General features: G+C 32.8%; 1 protein-coding gene across 2 annotated transcripts in view; it reads right to left on the bottom strand.

The window, feature by feature from the left end:
• The window catches only part of DNAH8 (dynein axonemal heavy chain 8), a 103,371-nt gene that overhangs the window by 27,113 nt on the left and 55,948 nt on the right, over positions 1 to 20,310 (bottom strand). For both annotated transcript variants that reach the window (XM_072331529.1, XM_072331530.1), the window contains exons 49-67: positions 19,173 to 19,410; positions 18,200 to 18,342; positions 16,798 to 16,932; positions 14,329 to 14,451; positions 13,872 to 14,085; positions 13,237 to 13,346; positions 12,499 to 12,662; positions 11,025 to 11,214; positions 10,507 to 10,629; positions 8,992 to 9,122; positions 8,508 to 8,661; positions 7,460 to 7,624; positions 6,683 to 6,909; positions 6,183 to 6,301; positions 3,849 to 3,952; positions 2,590 to 2,766; positions 2,011 to 2,178; positions 835 to 1,047; positions 49 to 186 (exon numbers count right to left, since the gene is read on the bottom strand). In XM_072331529.1, coding sequence (XP_072187630.1) covers positions 49 to 186; positions 835 to 1,047; positions 2,011 to 2,178; positions 2,590 to 2,766; positions 3,849 to 3,952; positions 6,183 to 6,301; positions 6,683 to 6,909; positions 7,460 to 7,624; positions 8,508 to 8,661; positions 8,992 to 9,122; positions 10,507 to 10,629; positions 11,025 to 11,214; positions 12,499 to 12,662; positions 13,237 to 13,346; positions 13,872 to 14,085; positions 14,329 to 14,451; positions 16,798 to 16,932; positions 18,200 to 18,342; positions 19,173 to 19,410 — 3,036 coding nt within the window. The remainder of the gene's footprint in view (positions 1 to 48; positions 187 to 834; positions 1,048 to 2,010; positions 2,179 to 2,589; positions 2,767 to 3,848; positions 3,953 to 6,182; positions 6,302 to 6,682; positions 6,910 to 7,459; positions 7,625 to 8,507; positions 8,662 to 8,991; positions 9,123 to 10,506; positions 10,630 to 11,024; positions 11,215 to 12,498; positions 12,663 to 13,236; positions 13,347 to 13,871; positions 14,086 to 14,328; positions 14,452 to 16,797; positions 16,933 to 18,199; positions 18,343 to 19,172; positions 19,411 to 20,310) is intronic.

Below are 20,310 nucleotides of genomic sequence, written 5' to 3'. Positions count from 1 at the left end.
GTATCAATTCCTGTAAGCAATTTTATAACAGAAATACTTGTATCTCACCATTTTCTCCTTCATTGCTGCATCAAACTTTGCCTGTACTTTATCCAGTTCAGCTTGCTTTTCATCCAATTGCTCTTGAGCCTGTGCTAATTCTGCATTAGCTACTTTCAGACGGCCTTCCTGTTTTGCCAAGTTAGCCTGCAAGGAGAAGGAATATTAAAACAGTGGTATTAAATTTGAATGTATTTTGATGAACTATTTTCAGCCTGCTTAATTTGAACTCAGCAGTCAATAGTATAATGAAATATTTTTATATTATTATTTATACAAATACTTTTTCCTGTGTCACATATATAATGTAGATACTACTTTTATGTTGAACTAAAGGTCCTTACTTATGATAAAAAGTTTCCATTCAAATGTTTATGAACATGTAAAAGAAAATGCATGGTAAAGTAAAAATTACTCCTAAAATGTTTTTCTTTTTGATTCCTACTGTTGGAACTTAAGTCCTTTATTGATGTAAGCCCCAAAAACTCTTTAAAATACCAACATTTAGGCAAGATATCAGCTGTTTTTTTTTTCTGTTCCTATCATCCTTAGCTACTACATTCTACAGGTAATTAAGTCTGAATCAATTTATTTACACATACACACATATATGTGTACACACATGAATATATATATATATATCTTATATATCTTATATATTATATTATATATATATTATATATATGTATGTATGTATGTATATGTATATATATAAGATCCCACTATCATTGAAGTAAATGAAGTTAAATTACACAGAAAGCAAAATGAAAGCAAAATAATGAGGTAATTAGTTACCTTAAGCGGCAAGACATCCCTGTTAACACCATAAAATACTGCCATGGCTTGTGTCCAAGAGAGGAGTCCTGCCACATTGCCACACACTTTTTTGCCACTCTCCAGTGTATAGTCTTCCATGTGAAAGTAAGGCTGGAGTAATTCTACTGTCTCTTCATTGATTGTATCCTTAGGAAACTGCTGTAAACTCTGCAGGAATGGCCCACTCATAAGCTGCAGTAATAAAATTTAAAAAAAGCAACATGGGGTATTTATTAGTTCCTCACTCACTTTCTGTCTAAAAGTCTGTTCATTAATGAGTATGTTTAAAACATTTTAAATTTAAAGAATTGCAAAAGACATGGGGAAAAAGTGTTCTGAGAGAATTCCAAAGACAGTCCCAAGAACTTGGGCCAGGAATACTGAAACACAGTATAGGAAAAAACCTCTTAATCTCTTAATTAAATAGTTTCTCAAACAATCATGAGGTTTGGAAAAAACAACAACAACAACAACAACAAAAACCTAGTCTAAATGTAAATGTAAATCAGCAAAGAGAAAGAGGATATTTAAGATTTCTAGTACTTCATATATGGCAACTGTATGGGAAACTGTTGATGGCAGTCTGTACCGCCGATTAACCATCTGAGGCAAGCAATGAGTCAGCCAGGAGAGCACAGGTGAAGATAATTCAGCTGTGCTCCTGGTAGGGGTGGAACTTGGCTCCACCTCCCCTAGATCTCATTTAAGGGCTGACCACCACTATGGTAGCATCTCTTTCTGGAGATTGCTCCTGTGTGAAGTTTAAAGTGACTATTTATCATTGAGCCTCTTTCTATTACATAACCTTTGTTTATCCATCAACTTTAAAACTGTACATTTGTAACTATACACCAACATACAAAGAGCAGCAGATAATCACATCCTAGGTGAACAATAGAAAGAAATTCTGCAATCAAGAATTCTTTTTCAGGTATTACATGTGGAACTGGACCAGCTAAATTCTCTGAGTAATTCCCCTACAACTTGTAGTAGCCTTTTAATGCTACATGAATCTTAAAACCATGTTTGCATTTTCACAAACTTCTGTCCTACTTTGAGCAAACAGCATTATAAATTCCCTGTTATTCAAGCTGCTATTTCTGACTTTTCTAACATTTCTAACCTTTTCTAACATTTTTAGAAAACTCAACTTACTTTTAATGATTCTGCCCATGATGGTTTGCAGCAAGGCTTTTCTGGATCCATGGTAACTGGATCTAATTGCTTTTGGAATAGTATCAGACAGCAGTCCATAATCCTCATAATTAGATGAGGAGGTTTTGCCAGTTTTCTAACAGTAGCAATATCCACTGGTTTGATTGTCTGTTGGAAGAAAAAAAAAAGTAAAACACTGCTGTCTTGTTACCATCATCCTATTTTCCTATTCAGTATCTTGATTTTAATGTTTGTTTCACATACTTCAGTCTGAAGTAAGCTGTATAGAGAACACACACACAAAAATGACTCACTGGTTTACTTTATTAATAGTTTCATGACACCCTAATACTCTTAATAAACCTCAGACACAAACATTGTCTCAATCCTAAAGACAGCACTCAAAACTTAAATAACTAGAACAGCAGCATTAACTTAATTTGACAATTGAAGTGACTGAAGTACACTGGTGACTCAAATAGTACTAAACTTAAAAAAAACAAAAACGAAAAACAAACAAACAAACAAGAAATTGATTAAAGATGCTTAAACTAATAAAAATGTAAGAAATTTATTCACATTCAGCGCAGCTTCTGCTTCTTCTAAGGCTGGTTTTGCTGCCTCCAGTTTACTTTCTGCTTTCATTTTTTCTACATCAATTTCATCTACAATTTTTTGTGCTTTATCCTTTACAGCCTGGACTTCATTTTTTACTTTAGATGCAGCTTCAGCACTTACTTTGACTTCTGCTAGTACCTGGGATGGATAGTAAACACATAAAAAGCACACATCAAAATGGTGGAACAAGTAATTGAGCAATCTGACACGAGAGAAAACAAATAAGAGCCTGTTACAGATATATATTCAAAGCTGACCCTACCTATATATGGAATCAAATCTATCATTTACAAAATCCCCACAGAGAAATACTGGAGAAGTTTCCAGCAGGAGTTGTATAGACTGATTATTTTAATAATTGATAGAAGGCTCTTTAGTGTCTTTTAAAGCTATGGTGTTTCATCCTATGATGGATTTTCATCTTTGCATCTACTTTTTCAATGCAAACAGTTCTTGCATTTTTCACCATAATTCCGCAGATATAAAAAAAATAATACAGCTAATTGAACTAGTGGAGGATGGCAAACCAGCCCGATGAACAGTGAGCCTCCTCTCTTTTGCTCCAATATATCCAATTGTGAACCTATGTAATTAAGTTATCCACTTGTATGTTTGTTTCCTTAGTGAACATGTATTTAGTTCTATTTTATGTGTAACACACAGTTGATGTCAGAATAGTTTTTGATTGGGTAATATTGAATTTACAATAGACCTCCAGTCTGTTGAACACATGAATATTTTGCTAATATGCAAATAATATATGAAACTAAACTAAAGGTGGATGAATTTTTAAAAGCAATTCTGAAATACTAAAGTGTTCTTACCATCGGTTAACTTCTTGTCCACAAATAAGTGCTCTTATAACAATTCTATCATTTAATGACAATTTAATTCCAAGTTTACAAATTAATAAATTTCAAACAAACACACAAAAAAAAGCCCATGAAACAAACAAAAAATGATATCTGATGCTTATAGGAGTGGGAAGAAATGGGAAGAAAACAAGAAGGGCACTCAACATTTGAATTTGTTCATGATTTCAAACCCAGTCTGTATAATCCCAGCCTCTGCTGCAGTCTTAAAGTGCCTCAGATTCAGAAGTGTGTGTGTTATCAACACAGTGTGGACACAGGTGAAATCTTTTTAGATGCATGCTTTTACTCCAGTATATAACCTGATGTTATCCATGGCCTTTTGCTATTTAACACTTGAGTACGTACTTCATCTGCCTTTACAGATGCCACAGCGAGTTCCTTTTCCTTAACAGCCAGTTCCTTAGAGAGCTTAGCAACAGATTCACTGGCTTCCATCAGCTTAGACAGACCTATTAAGTAAAAGACAAAAATAAGAGCAATTAAAACTATTCGTTTTTCTAATTACATAATGCAGTCTAACTCTGGATCCCAAATGCCTTTTGGCTCTCCTTTAAATCTGTGTGTTAGGGACAGAAAGTGGATGCAAGTGATCATACTAACTAACAGGATTGTGCTTCGTATTCATTTTTAATAGATACAAACAATTTCAAACTGTACAAAATGATTACAAACATTGTTAAGTCTTCTTAAAAAAAAAAAAAAAGAAACACCCAATTTTTATTCTTGGTTTGTTACAGCTGTATGCAGTACCTAAAAGTGTTATATTGAGGATGTATTGTGTCAAACAGACACACAATGCAGTTAGATGCATTTGTAACGTAATGTAAGTATTCAGATCCACAACTGTTTTAGAACTTCCAGAAAGAAGTGAGATTTCATGGATTCCATGGTCAGCTATCTTTATTTTTCCTCATCTTTGTTACATGACTGTCCATCCAAAGTGATAAAGCGGAAGAGATTTCTTATATCTTTCAAACTGTGTTGCTTGTATTGGCAGAACAGTGCTGATGAGCACACATTCAATGTGCTCAAACCAGGGCAATACTGATCATGGAATTTCTCACAGTTTTGCTGCTTCACAAGTATTTTTAATTATCCTAGACATCACTGCATACAGCAGAGGCATCTCAACAAGCAGATGAAATGAGTGGCATTATTTTAGCTTACTTTTGTTTTGATAACATAAAATTTAAATCCTCTATCTGAATAATCTCCTAATAGACTGAACCAACTTCAACATTATTCTTTTTAACCTTCTAAATCTTTTCACATTAAGCAATGCAAGACTAAGGATTAAGTTATGGACATGTGAGATAGTAGATAAATAACTTTGAGTTTGAGTTTTTGAGATCATTCTTTAGAATGCAGTAAACTGGAATACGTTTGGTATTATGGATGATGAAGTGTTTTAGTGATTTTGTAATAAACTTTTTCTATGCAAATGAAACTATTAAGATTTTTTTTTTTTCTAAGTGGTATGATTGATGCCTATAAACTGATGAATACAAATTTCTGAGCATCAGTAATATGAGATGGTGCACAGAAGACAGAGATGGTCATCTAAACAAGATGTTTTTGTTTTGAAGACTAAGCAAGGAATTTTTACATATGCATACAGACACACACACACAAACTAACACAGAAAAACAAGTCAAATCTTCAGGGCTTCCAGACTTTAATCCCAGTAGCAGGACTCATTGCAATGATTTCTATGATTTCCAGAACTGGCAACAGATCTGTGCAGGGAAATCTGCACTATGACAAAATCACTTTGTGGATCACTTATTTGCCTATGTACCATTCTGATTCAGCAGAACCTGTGTCTGTGAATAAAATACCCACACATGCTTACCCTATTCTTCATGCTGCATTCTTAATCATTGTCTAAAACTATGCTGTATTTTTTTTTTTGACTTTGTAAGAAATATCTTATGTTTGTTTCTCTGTTCTGATAAACTAAAATAGAGTGCCACCTTCTAGTTGTCTAAACTGTTTCATTGTAGATTTACAAAAGCATATCTAGATGCAAATGCTAGAAAACTGGAACAATACTATGAACCCGTTAAGTACTATTATAAGTGGAAAATTAGGTTGCTTCAAACAGAAATTCCTAATTGGAAGAACATGTAAATCATACTTTCCTGTATTTCAAATTTCTATTTATAAAATGATCACACAGAAAAGCTGCTCATTGCACAGCAGAAATCTTAAATAAATCAACCACAAAGCAATCAAATTGTATAGAAAGGATTTCATAGAGTGGAGATTTGGGCTAGATGATTTCTGAGGGTCCAAGTGAAGTGATTCTATGATTCTATGAAGTCCAGAAATAAATTAATAATAGCCTTTAGATCTGCCTCTCTACAGGAGGAAATAAGGGGATCTCTTTGGCCATTTCATGTCCTACTTTCTATTAAAAATGGTAAAGTGTAACTATTAAGTTACACTTAAGTACTAAGTACTAAAGTTTAACATAATGCTGTGATGGATAATTAAATCTTTAAGGCATGCTTTTAAGGGGGGTATTGTGGGTTTGTGATAGCTCAGAAGTGCTCAGAAATGGTTCTCACTAGCTACTAGTTTAGGACTGTGATTAACAGAAACGCATCTAAGTGATGATCAAGATGCTTATTATTATAAACACAGATCGTTTGAGACCAAACTATATCTTCATCTTACCAATTTGCATACGTTCAGCTTGTTCATTAATACTTTCTAACTTTTCAGCATAAACTTCTTTGTAGCCATTGATGAAAGAGAGGTAAGATTTAGGTGTTACATGAGCTCTTCTTCGATACCTAAAATATGGCATATTGGCAGCATGAACTTCATATATATTTTTGATATATACAGCAATTTGATTACTTGCAATGAAACAGAAAGTTATATAAAACAAGATTTCAATTCAGTCAAGTTTCTTCATAATATAAAGTCCTATTTCCAGCTATAGTGTTTATATCCAGATAAACAACATTAAAAACTGATTAATAGTAGGAATGAAGATAACAAATTTGCAACATAATAGTAATTTTCGTGGCCTTTTCATATATTGATTTAGCAGATTAATTTCAATATTGGCCTTAAAATACTATTATTGAATCTTATAATACAATGAATTACAAAACAATATCAGTAGCGACACATTTGAGATTGATCTTCACATTTGTTTAAAATATTACCTTTGGAAATAATTCTCACAGCTTTCTGAAACTATATCATGAAAGAGACCCATGGTTTCTACTACTTGTGTTTTAACTGATGCAGAGCAGACCATATTAAATTCCGAAAGAAAGTAACTGGCTACAGCTACAAGAGCTTCCCTGGGCCATCGACTGAACCAATCCATGGTGCACCCTGATATGAGACCAGGAAATTTCAAAGAACGTGCACGGAACTTCTCACCAACCTACGGAGAGTAACACTGTCAGTTAATGATACAGTATCTAAATTAGGTTGATCAAAATACTCGATGCATATGAACAACTAAATAGACTATACTTCTTCTTGCTAATTTTCCACATTGTTTTTACTTTTAAATACTTTGCTACATTTGCAACATTCAGTATTTCAAGAAATTTGAAGATCAGGAAACATATGAATGTTTCTTAATATTTCAAAACTTCAATTAATGTCTTTTAATTTTCATGAAAACGAGTAACAAGTAAAAATTTCATAAAACTGCATACACTGATCTGTAATAGGAAAGAATACTCCAGGAGGGAAAAATGAAAGTCAATTTAACATGTAAAGAATGACAGTTTTCAAGTATTTGCTTTTTAAGTTCAGATAACTGCACTATTATTTCTAAAGTATCAGCCATTATAATCCAGATTTCACTAATCTTATTTTGCATCTTTAAATTCCCCTAACATTATAAACCTTGAATAATCCTGTCATAATTTCCAGGATACTTTGCTGATGTGAATAAAGAAGCCAGATACAAAGAAAATACTTACAGGAGAAAAGCAGAGGACAACGTGCAAGTTCTTCTTTGCCCGAGTTAAAAAATACTCATACAGATTATCAAAGGTAGGAGGACATCGAGGCATCTCTTTTTTCATCACTGGTATTAATGCTTGGGTGATTTCATCCAATTCATCCCGAGCAAACAAATTAGAAATCTTCATACAGGATTAAAAGCAATAATAGAATAAATAGCATTGATTTAGTTTCATTCTCTTTATATCTGTGTATCTCTCTGTGCATATACACAGTTCAGACGTACTAAAAACCAAATCTGTCTGTGATTTAGACTTCAGCTCCATTAACATCTAGAAATTCTAACTCAAAAAGTGCAGTGGTTTAACCCAGCAGGAGGCAGCTCAGCAACAAACAGCTGTTTGCTCACTCCCTGCCTTCCCAGTGGGATGGGTGAGAGATCTGATGGGGGAAAAAAAAGAACTCACAAAAAGGGGGAAAAAAAGTAATAGGTAGTGATAATTACTATTTACAAAACTGTTTACAAAAGTTGCATTAAAAAGGTGTATATGGGAGTAGGTCGAAGAGTAATGTGTCCTATTTTATTCTGTTGATTCATGTTATCAGTGGCATGTAGTGGTGGTACTGCAGCAGAGGTTGAATCCACTCCCCAGTATTCCATTACATGATGTTGCCATGTGACAGGTGGCAGCAGAGGGGCAGTTTGACATGGAAGTACTTATGAAGCAAAGGTTCTTTCACTGAATTCCTCCATGCAGAAAAAATGGCACCCACTGGCACTCACTGACACTTACTGAACATTTATGGAGACTAAACATTGGATGTGAGCACAGTGAAGATACGAGTGGTGCATTTCAACAGTGGTAACAGTGACAGGGGGGTCACCTCAGCTAGCAAAAATGTACAATTAAGGGTGGTGACTGTATAAAAAATTTGTGTTCTGTAGCTGAAAACTTGCTCTATCAAAATTGTAGTTGTGCTGTTTGTATCTGTTGTAGTTTCCACGGAAATAAATACAGGCATCACTTTTGGAGCAATCAATGTTGTCACAGTGAGTCTCTTTACCTCTCCTGAAGACAGAAGATTATTAATGTATTCCAAAAATGCCTCCTCTTTTATTTCATTATCGGTGAAAATAAAAGTGATGCCTTGTCCCTCTGCTCCAGCTGTTCTATACAGCAATTTTAAATCATCTGACAGATTGCTTACGTTATATGATCTGAAAAAAATAAGAAACACGATCTGTTAGTTTAAAACCGAGAATACTGCTATTTCCAGATAACAGTGTTTTATAAACAATAGTGCAAACACCTTTTGTATATAATTATGCATATTTTCGCTCGGGAATAGGTAACACATGGTACAGCTTCTTGAGCTCAAAACTTTGTTCAATATTGCATATAAGCCACATCTATGTATATATATATGTGCATGTATATTTTTTAATTTTCATTTTTGGTTGGTCGCAAAATTAAAAAAGATAAGCTGTTAAAAACATATAGTTATGAAATAGCATAAATTGCATCTGTATATTTCTTGCATTTCTTACCTGGTTAAAGTAATCTGAAATATTTTATAGCCAGCAATATAGGAAGCCAACCTTGAAAGACTCTGTTTTCCAGAACCACCGACTCCAACAAGTAAAGCATTTCCATATGAGGTTCGAATTATCCGGGAAATCTATATAGGAAAAAAAGAACAGTGCACAGAAAAAATCCAAAACTTGAAGTTGAAAAACTAAAAATCTGTTATACAATACAATTCATTTCATAGAATACAATGTAAAGGTTATTAAGAGGACTGTGAGTTTTGAAGAAAATTTTTCCTCTTCGAAGAATAACAGTATCTCCTTTAAGAATTTGTGGAACTGAAAGAATTCTCACATAAGCCTATAGGATGGCTATAATTAGAGGTGAACACTGGATTTAAATACATAAAGGCAGATACTTTAAGCCCTGTTCCATGTTGAGTATACTACACTTATAAATATAAATGAAAAAAAAAAAATTACCTAGAAGAATGAAATATATAACATCAATTTTAAGAGTCTGAAATACTTGGATGTTTTTGCTGAAGAAAATAATTTGATCACGTCCATCTATTTTATTTACTTCCTCTGCCTTTTGGAAGTCATTTCTGCAACAACTTTGCTTTGCTTTTGTGAGTTTCTTTTTTCTTCTGAGAACTCGTCTGTATACATCACATCTTTCTTGGTTCTGCTATGTGGTCATGAACTATTACTCTTGCATACTATAGTTTGCTACACAGCTTACATCAAGCTTTTGAATTCTATTAATCTGTTCCTTAAAAGAATTCTTAGTTTTATATGCAGTTCCCTCTGAGTCCATTCACGTTTAGACTTCTATTTTAATATCATTATGAGTGTAAGAAATATCTATTGCCACTGTTTTTACAACAGTGCACATGCATATCCCACATACTCCGGTTAAAACTTGCCAATGGAAATGGAGATTTAGAAACTTCCAGCATCTCCTGAAATTTACCTAATGCCACACTGAGTGAATCTAAAAATAAGATGTTTTTCTTCTACTCACATTCACAGAAAATTCTCTTGAGATTAACTAGAGAAGAATAAAACTTCTTTTTTTCTGTTTTGGTTTCAAAGTTGCTTCCACATTTATTTTAGCAAACATATCACCAAGTTTAAACATTTCTGAAGCAACACAACTTCTTAAACCAAAGGCGCCACGTTTTCAACAAAGCATATGCTAAGCCTTTTTTTTTTTTTTTCTATTTACTTTTTAAGCTACTTTCAATTTTGTCTTCAAATCAATTCTTCCCTTATGTCTTCCTTTCTGAATACAGGTTCAGGTGTTTTTGTTTTTGTTTTTGTAATCTAAGACTTTCCTCTAGTCCACAACTTTCTACTGCAGCTCATATTTATACATCTTTTCTTGTTTCTCATTCAATCAAACACTACCTCACATTGTTTTCATCACTTGTCATGTACATATCCCCTGGAAGTGCCATCTGAATCCTTAAAGATTAAAGAACACTCTATATTAACTATATATATGGTTAATCTAGGAATAAAGTCCCAAACCTTGATGATATGTGTCATTGCATCCTTAAAAAACACCAAGTCAAGAAATGATCCTCTAATGTACTCATTGTATTGTCTTTGATACATTTGCAATTTTTCACAGAGAAACTCAAAGCTTGGAATCTGAAAGATTAAAAATAAGTTAAAAAAAATCAACAACAAAACAACCAGTAATAACATTAGCCAACAACATCAGCACATCCCTTCAGAGTTTAAAACACTGCTGGCAATTTTATGCACTAACATGAGTTCATGTTTTAGTTACACATAATGAAATTATCCTTTTAAATCACTTTGGTGCATGTACCTATGTGTAAGCAGAATTCTTCTGCACGTGATGTTAAAAATAGGAGCAAGGAATGCAGGAATGAATAAACCACCTTTATATGGTAGATAAAGACAAATGTGCTTCAGATATTCGACAAAACTTCCTGTATGATACAAATTTGGGAACATAACTTACTTTAATTATTAAGGGAAAACTACAGTGCTGAATATTTTGGTGTAAAATAAAATACCTCCTCATAAATTTTTGGTGCTTCAAACACAAAATCGTCAGGTTCATCACCAGTTGCTTCAGGCACATCCCGCAGAAAATCAACAAAATATGGCTCTGCTTGAGGTAATTCTACACCTGTACCCACATTTTCTTCTATTGCTTTCATTAAAGTTTTATCAAACCAGGCTATATCCTCAGGAGTAATAAACCTAAAAGTAATAGATTAGCCTAATTAAAACAAAATCATTTAAGAAAGGAGAAAAGCAGACAATGAAATACTAAACAAACAAACAAACAAACAAAAAAACAAACAAAAAAACAAACAAACCCAAAACTTTATAACATTTCAATGGAAAATACATACTATGTAATAGCTACCACAATGGTCAGGCAATATTCAGAAAAATTAAATGTTTTCATGTTCTACAAGGATCACAGTCAATCATTACAATAGAGGAACACAATTCTCCACATTTTATCAACAACTATGAAAAGTCAAACCATTTAATTTCTCAGATGAAAAAGGTTGAATTGTTTCCAAAAGAACCATGGCTAAGATTCCCTTGCATTCTTTTGACCAGCAGAGGAATAGCATAATTTATGTTATTACTGTGCTGTCAATGAAACTGCAGTGAAATACAGAATAGCGAAAGTCAGCTGAAAGCTCTTCATTTTTATATTCTTGAAAAAATGATGGATAAGATTCCCTTTTACATTATTTGTATGCATTTTCTGAGTTCAGTATTTATACAAGGAGAGGAGAGAAAGTAAGCAGGGTTTTCAAATCAGAGCTCCTCTGGGATACTGGAGCTCATCATAAACAGCAATAGCTTCAGTTTGTGAGCGTATCCTCCTGCAAAAAATAAGAAAGTATCTGCAAAATCATTTAGTTTACATGAAAAAAGAAGTGGGATTCTGGAGGATACAGGAAAGGATGGTAATTAAAACTGGTTGAATGTGTGGTCTGTGTTCTGCCTGAAACTGTTCCTAGAATTTACCTAGAAAGGTAAGGAGAGTTCTTTCATATACCAGTTTCAGGTATGCATGATTTCAAAGTTTTACTTATCTTCCTTGTTTTATTTCTGCCTCAAATTGAGTATATGCTGATAACTGATAACCATCTGTTTCATGAATCATTTAAAGGAGTTTTTGATGAGAATGGCTATTTTTCAATCATAGGCTTGTGATGATTACTTTTTCCAATGAAGAGATCAAAGCAATTTCATATTATTGTCTGTGGGCCACAGTGTCAAGTTACGATACTGTACAATCCTCTTTCCTATCTTTTTAAACAAAGAGACTGGATGATAATCTATTAGCAGAGAACTGACATATGTCAGGATTACACCATAACAAGACTATATGCAAAATAAGACAACATTATTCATATTACATTTATCTTGTTAAACAATTGGAGGTATATGAGCATAAAATGAAGTGAATGGAAAATGAAATTGAAGCCTACTAAATTTACAATGATACAGTTATGATACCTGTCAGCAATTACTCTAGTGCATTCATGTTTAAAAAGTGCTAGAAGGACAGTTGTGTTCGTGCATTCTTCTGCCTTTATAGTTAACATCCCTTGCCAAATTCTAGACAGGTCTCGAAGGTTGAAGATATAGTGGAATTTAGCTGGCGTAGGCAGCATCTTTATCTAAAGAAAAGTATTATTAATATTCAAAATGAGCAATATTTAGAATGAAATGAGAACAGCATAAATTATATTATATATATATATATATTAAAATAACAAAAAGGCTAATTTTCTCACATACCATTCTGGGTAAACTCTTTCTAAGAAGTCATCTAAACATATCTGATGTTTGGAAGCAGGAGCAAGCACTCTTAGAACATGTGATTATCTCATATGTTGCTTTGGGCTTTACAAATTAAAAATGATAAATAGTAAACAATTTCATACCCTGTTCCCAAATTACAGTGATTAAAGCTTTGGGTAACATGAATCGAACTATAGGAATGAATGAAATGATACAGTCATTTATCTGTCATATATACTTAAATCTGATATTTTCCAGATTCTTTCTCCAACAATTATTCTTAAGGAGTATGAGCTTAGAGGAGATTAATAGAATCATAGAATGGTTTGATTTGGAAGGCACCTTTAAGATCATCTAGCTCCTACTAGCTCCCTTGCTATGGGCAGGGGCATCTTCCAGTAGACCAGATAGGCACACTGATGATGATAAAACTTTCCCTGTAACTCATACCTTTGTCCACTGCCACAATATTCTACCTGTTGGAATCAATTTTTTCACCATATCACATACTTCAGAACTGAAGTCTCTACATGAATGAAAATACCCACATCCAATAATGCCTGAAAAGATAAAATGGAATATATAAATAATCTCAAGATGCAGGATGTAGTATGTTAAGTTGTAGGCAATGTTCAAAAAACATATTTTAAATTAATTTGCTTTTAAATTATGGATGAAATAATGTTGTCTCTTCTGAACTGGTGTAGAAACAATTGGTGTCAAATGTACTGTCAAAGTTAAAAGAATTATAGGAACAGAAGTTTGTTCAGACAGTGCATGTGTATTACATATTAACAGCAGTGCTCATAATCTTTCAGAAAATCACAATTATTCTCTTCTTAACTATTTTTCACACCTAAAACCAGAAAGGTAAGCATTAAGAGGGATTAATTTCTGTTCAATGGCAGTATTTTGTTGTAATACACCTTCAATTGTTTCAATGAAATTAGTGTATATTTGCATGATATAAAAATAGAGAACCTACTTCCACACATTTTAAAGCAATTACTAAAAACAAAACAAAACAAAACAAAAAACAAAACAAAACAAAAAACACAACAAACTAAAACAAGAGAAAGAAGTACCAAAGATTTTGTCTATGGATGCATTGGATGGTAATGTACAATTGAATATACAAAACTGTCTTTTCAAACGCTGAGGAATATCATTACGGCCTCCTCCTGGATGTATCATCGCTGCTATTATTTGTACATCTACAATAGTAGTGAAGTCTCCGGGTTTATCTAAGTTGTACATTCCTTTCATTTCCATCATCTGACGAACAATTTCATTTGTTATCTGTAAGTTTACGTAAGACACAAATTAGAAAATCAAGCCAAAACATATCATGGGATAATTTAATTTCTTTCTGTAATGTTACCATTAATTCCTACAGAGGCTTAGTCCAAATTCAGATTTAAGTATTGAATAGCATTTCCAATTAACTTAAATTTAAGTAAAATGTTGATAAGTTCACTGATCTCCATATATATTAAAAGAATACCAACAGTTTAGAATAAACTGTACTTGTTAAAAACATACCTGATCTCCCCATTCATTGACAACCGGCATATTGATATCATCAATAAAAACAGTCATTTTCCTGCCTCCAGGAGGTCCATAAGTACTGCCAACACGCTTATCCACATAACTCTCAATTGTCCTCTAAAAATAAAAGAAAGCTCTTTACAAACAAGAAAGAAATAGTGGGACACAATTTGAAAAACATAAGATTAACCAAAATCATAATTAATTATGAGTAAGCCAGAAAATCAGCAGGCAGAAATAGTATTTTCTTTACCTACATAATATTTTTTTAAATATAAATATCAGATTTACTACAAAATGAACTCAGAATCTTACTTCCAAAGTGTGGTTCTGGAGAGAAAGGGAATCCAATTTTGTTATGTACTGTCTGAAGGATCTAATTGCTTTGGATTTCCCTTGCTAAACTCAGTTCTCTATTTGCAGTACAGCAAGCAGACCATATGAAGGCAACTTAAATTAACATTACAGTGATATCTCGGATGGTTTGTAAGCTAAGTTGTGCAGTATTTTAGCATTTTGGTGAAAAAAGCTGTGGACTGAATAATAAGTAGTATGAAATAGACAGATAAGACCTTGATATTTAATAAGAATGCATCTTCAAAGTAATACAGCTTACCAGTCCTTCCAAAGGTATTTGGACTTAGAGAAACAACTGCAGTAAAAATACCTCAAAAGATAGTAGGAATATTTTCCTTAAACAACTAAAGTTTTTGTTTGTCATTCTATCATTCCATCTCTCATTCTATATGAGGAATGTGGCATATGCTATGATGAAGATAGAAATGGTGCTCAGCGACATGATTTGGCAGTGGGTTGTTAGAGTTAGGGTTGTATGTTTTGATTGTGCTTGGAGGCCTTCCCAAACCCAAGGAATTCCATGATTATGTGATTAAAAACATCTTTTAAGGGAATAGGAACAGAAAATAGATAAAAGTTTTATCCAATGGCTTTTTGCTCTGCAAAATATGTAGCTGAGTGGAACAAGCTGAAGGGTAGTTGCATATAGAACATTGACAGCATTAATACATCACTTTGGAGATATGATTAAGATGAAAAAGAGAAACTGCTAAGGATCGGATAATGATTACTTAGGAAATTCAGGACTTTCTAGAATCTAAAATTGTCTGATCTTTCGAATATCCTCAGAATGATGGCTCAAACTTCAGAACCTATTTTGAGTGTGGCTCTTTTAAGTGCTTAGAAACAAACATTTCAACTGTTTTTTGTTGTCTGTTTTTTTTTTTTTTTTTTTTTTCTATTTTGTTTGCCGCATTTCAATTTTGGAAATCAGCAAAGTGAACCATGTGTTCAGCTTGCTAGCTGAAAAGAATGAGCACTTCTTCTGAGGTATCACAGATAACTGTAACATATAACTGTAACAGAGGCAAGACACAATAAGACCCTTCCAGAGTGCCTCTGTACCAGACAGGAGGAAGCCTGGCTTCTGTTTTTCAAGATAATAATGTTCTGGGGACCCATAATACATTAAGGACGCTGAGACAAGTGACACTTGTTCAGCTAATCTTCCATGTGTGAAGGGATACCTGTCTTATTCTGTCTCATGGCTTGATATATGCCATAGACAGTGATCTTCTGCATACCAGAAAAGCCCTGCAGTTATTTTCTGAATTTGGAATTATAATAATAATGGAGAGTTAAGTTATTACTTCTCACTACTTTCTTAATACCATTTTGAATTACCTTTCTAAAAACAATTACTGGATTTTGGGATAGAATTTATAAGACCTGCTTCATCAGTAGGCTTTTCAATCAAGAAAGCTTCTCAGGTGATTACTTCATCCTACTAGAGGATTCTCACCATGAATTCATTGCTTTGAAGAGGTAATGAAGCCAATTGAACATTCAGGATCACATCCTACCAAAGTACTCGTACTGAATCACAGTGCTGTGATATAAATCATACTTTCTATCACTTGAAAATGTATCAGTAGTATTTGTTCCCATTTATATAGGTTTTTGCCATTATTTTGGAAAAGGGAAATCTGTACAAAGTTTCACTGCTAGAGAGCCTTAAAGACTAGATTTTTGCTGTACTCATCTTTCCTGAACTGAGAAAAAATAAGATCTAGAATTTAAAATCTACTTTTTGTTTAAATATATATATATATTGCTACGTACATATATAGAAACTGCATAAATAGGATGAATTGATTAAGCAAAATATATCATTGACCTAACAAGAAATGAAGGTTCTTTAGACAAAAAATTCTTAAAATTCAATTGTGAAAAAGCACACAGTAACCAAGAATATATGCATCCCTACATGAGTGAATATATTTCATTCTCTGAAAAAAAACGATTACTTTATGGAATTATCTGAAAACTTTTAAGTGACCCAGGCAAAAAAAAAGTTCCTTTAAACTATATTTCTACCTCGCTTATCATTAGAAATAAGTACATTTGAGTATATATTCAAGAATTGCTTAAAGGGTATATTTTTACCTGAAACATAAATGGTTCTGTGGCAGATGAAAAGTTTAAACATTTTGACAAATGTTCTTCTGGATTATATTTCTTCACGTATGCCTTAATCATGACTGTCTTTGCAGTTCCCTGTTCTCCTATGAGCAAAACTGCCTGCAATAGACATTTAAATTCCACAAGTAGTACCAAAACTGTTAACTAAATACACATAACATTTTAGACAAAGGGAATTTTTTCTCTAATACTTTGGTCTAATATTAGATTGTATATTGTTCTAATATGCCATGACACAGTATGTGTTTTTCGTACCACCTCCATTTTCCAATTCAAATTAGTTATGGAGTCAAAAAAGAAAGAATAGACAACGTTCTAGAGATGGATTGTGGGTATTTTTGTTCGCATGCTTGTTTTTGTAAAACCAGTTGTTTAACTTCTCAATCTTCTACGTGCACTGTAATGATTGCACAAGAACGTACCTGGAAATATTACAAGTATCTCCCAAGACATTGACATACAAAGATTAATCATTTGTTCTCAGATATCAAGATTAGGTGTGTTTTTATAATCTGTGTCAGATACATCAAAGAGACAGCCACATTATGGCCTCAGGAACAGTTTATCAAATCCAAGTAAGTGGTTTTGTGCTAAATCCAAGGAATTCACAGAAAAGCCAAGTTCCATCACTGGGTCATGCACTTCTGGTATTTCTAATTTTCTCTCCAGATTCCAAGAAAGGAATACACTGAACCGTACTTCACAATCCAGCACAGGTTTCCACACTGTTTCCACACTAAGTTGCTAGGGCTGTTAATAACATTGTGCTAAAGCAACTGTAGATTTTTTGCTTGTTTGTTTGTTTGTCCAGAGCATCAACTGTGCAAATAGGCCTATACACATTTATGTTTTAAATGACATAACTGGTGTCGTCTTTTGGCCATGATGCCAGATTGGATCTTACTGGTTAAATCTACATGTAAATTGTTTTCTCCTTTTCTATGATCAGTAGCAATGCTATTAAACACAGTTTTCCTGCTGAAAGAAAAAAAAATGCAGTAAAGGCTAGTGATTTCATACTTATAATGAATTGACATGCTTATTCCATATTCCAAAAGCATTAATTAGAATAAGGACTATGGTGTAAATACTGGGAACAAGGTTTTAAGTCTTTTCTCTAAGAAAGATGATGTGCCATTGGGTTTAAGTTTTAAGAGAAAAAAATATTTTATTAAGATATTTTAAACTTCCTCGGGGGACAGATATAACTACAGAGGATTCATGTTATGGAACTAAGACCTGATAAATATGTAAGTAATGGTGCAGCTGGAAAGCCATGACTAGAGGTAGAACGTAACCCTCAATCAGTATGTATGTACATAAGTTTCTGTTTGTCTACACTTAAAATAAGTAATTTTGTACTTACTTTGTGTTGTTTTGCAATTGTGTTTATCAAAAACTGAGTTCTGACATTGTCAACATTGGGAACCAGAATAGATGCATAGTCTGGGATACTATCTGTTGGATACACGTATTCCTGAACACTTTTACTCCAATGTGCCCAATCACCTGAAATTACAAAAAGATTTTGTTAGTCCAAAAAATAAAATAAAAAAATTCTATAAAACATCTATGTACTATTTAAGTAAATATATAGCTACCTAAATTAAAATGTCAGAATAACGTTACCTGAAAACTTGTTCTTATTCTGCTAGAAAAGTTATAGGATATGAAAACTTGGGTGGTGTGTATAAGCTAAATCAGTATTACTGGCAGAAAAATATCTGAATTTGGATAAATTAGAAATAGATGCATTTCCATAACATACTGTAAAAGAACAGTAAATTCTTAGTGAAATTGATGTGCCTGCATTATTTAACCTATAAATTCCCTGTGGAAAATAATAAACTATTTTAAATCTTATGAATTCTAAGATTTATTACTGATTATCAAACATGGATAAACAATGATTGGAAAGGGGAATTTAAACTGGGTTATACATTTAAGCAAAAATAATAGCTATGAAGAAATTAAATACAAATGTAAAATGAAATTAATCTAGAATAGTCTGGAAATAATTTATGTAAAATATACATATAGTTGAAGATAGATAACAGAACAACAAAAAACAACAACAACCCTGTAAGAATGAAATTAAAAGCAAAAGAAATAAGAAAATGTTACCAGTGAGACAGGCTTCTAACTTCTTATCTTGGTAGAACTGATGCATAGAGAACACAAGCTACCACTCTACTTCCAAAATCTTTGCTCATACAACCAAGGAGTAAGGAGTAAATTTAAATTTCTAGTGAGCTACACTCAGTTTTAAAATGCCAGCAAAAAAAAAAAAAAAAAAAAAAAAAAAAAAAGTCTGTTTTTATTATTCAGATTATTCTTACCATGATCAGTAACATAAAACTCATACATCGTTTGATTGGTGCCGGGGGGAATTTCTGGTAAATCTAATTTGTTATCATGAGCTCTAATGAAGGCTTCAAGTTTATCTCTACTGTCCAACTCCAAAAGGGCACCTAAACTCCACATTATACAAAAGCAGAACAATTTATGCAGATGAGACGCTGTTGATAAACCACCTTCTTCCTTCGATGGAATCAAACCTTCCAGAAGATTAATGGTCTGAAAATATTTTAAAATATTATTCATTAAGAAAGTATTACATAATCACTTTTTATATCCCCATATATTTACATCAATTATTCATACTTATTCACACCTTAAATTATAATTTGAAAATAGATACAGATCACAAAAAAGTAATATAAATCTCAGAATATCAAAGAATAATCTAACATTCAGATCTGTAAACCCAATAAAATAGATTAAAGGTATCCATGTCAGCCTGCATGTTTTTCAAATTATTCAGTACTTTGACAGTCCACTATTCTTTTAAAATACATCTAAATAACATCACTTACAAACTTACAAGTCAGAATAACAGAACAGTATTCTTTATAATGTCTTAGATCTTATAATCTCATATACTTCCTACTTATGAGTACCATATAGTACCATATATAAACAAACACACACACACGTGCATATAATGTCTATATGCCAAAATGTATAATACAGCCTAGGGACCTAAATGATTAAAATATTTTTAATTACTTTCAAAATCAGTTTTAAAAAGATGATAAATCACTACTAATGATACTTTAAAATGTTAAAATAATACCACTAATTTTCTTAGGAATACAAATTATATGCTATCTAATTATTTCATAAACAGGCTGAATCTGTTTAACTGAACAAAATCTGTTAACCCCCTCAGACATAAGCCCACTTTAAATTTCTCCCATGATGGATGGGCTTATAAAAGTATTCTGCAGTAAGTTTTTGGAGGAAGCAAATGGAAAACATCTGCCTCAAAAATACACAAATTGTTCTGAAAAGTACCATGAAAACACTTTTTCTCAGCATTTCATCTGTAACAGTGACCAAAAGTGGATACCCTCTGAAAAGTCAAAACTAGGACAAATCCTACTTGTACTCTCTTGGCTTGCAGTGGTACTTGGC

Source organism: Excalfactoria chinensis, chromosome 3 (assembly GCF_039878825.1).
Source record: "Excalfactoria chinensis isolate bCotChi1 chromosome 3, bCotChi1.hap2, whole genome shotgun sequence".
Taxonomy (NCBI): domain Eukaryota; kingdom Metazoa; phylum Chordata; class Aves; order Galliformes; family Phasianidae; genus Excalfactoria; species Excalfactoria chinensis.
Note: the sequence above shows the minus strand (reverse complement) of the source record. Positions and strands in the feature narration are given on the sequence as shown.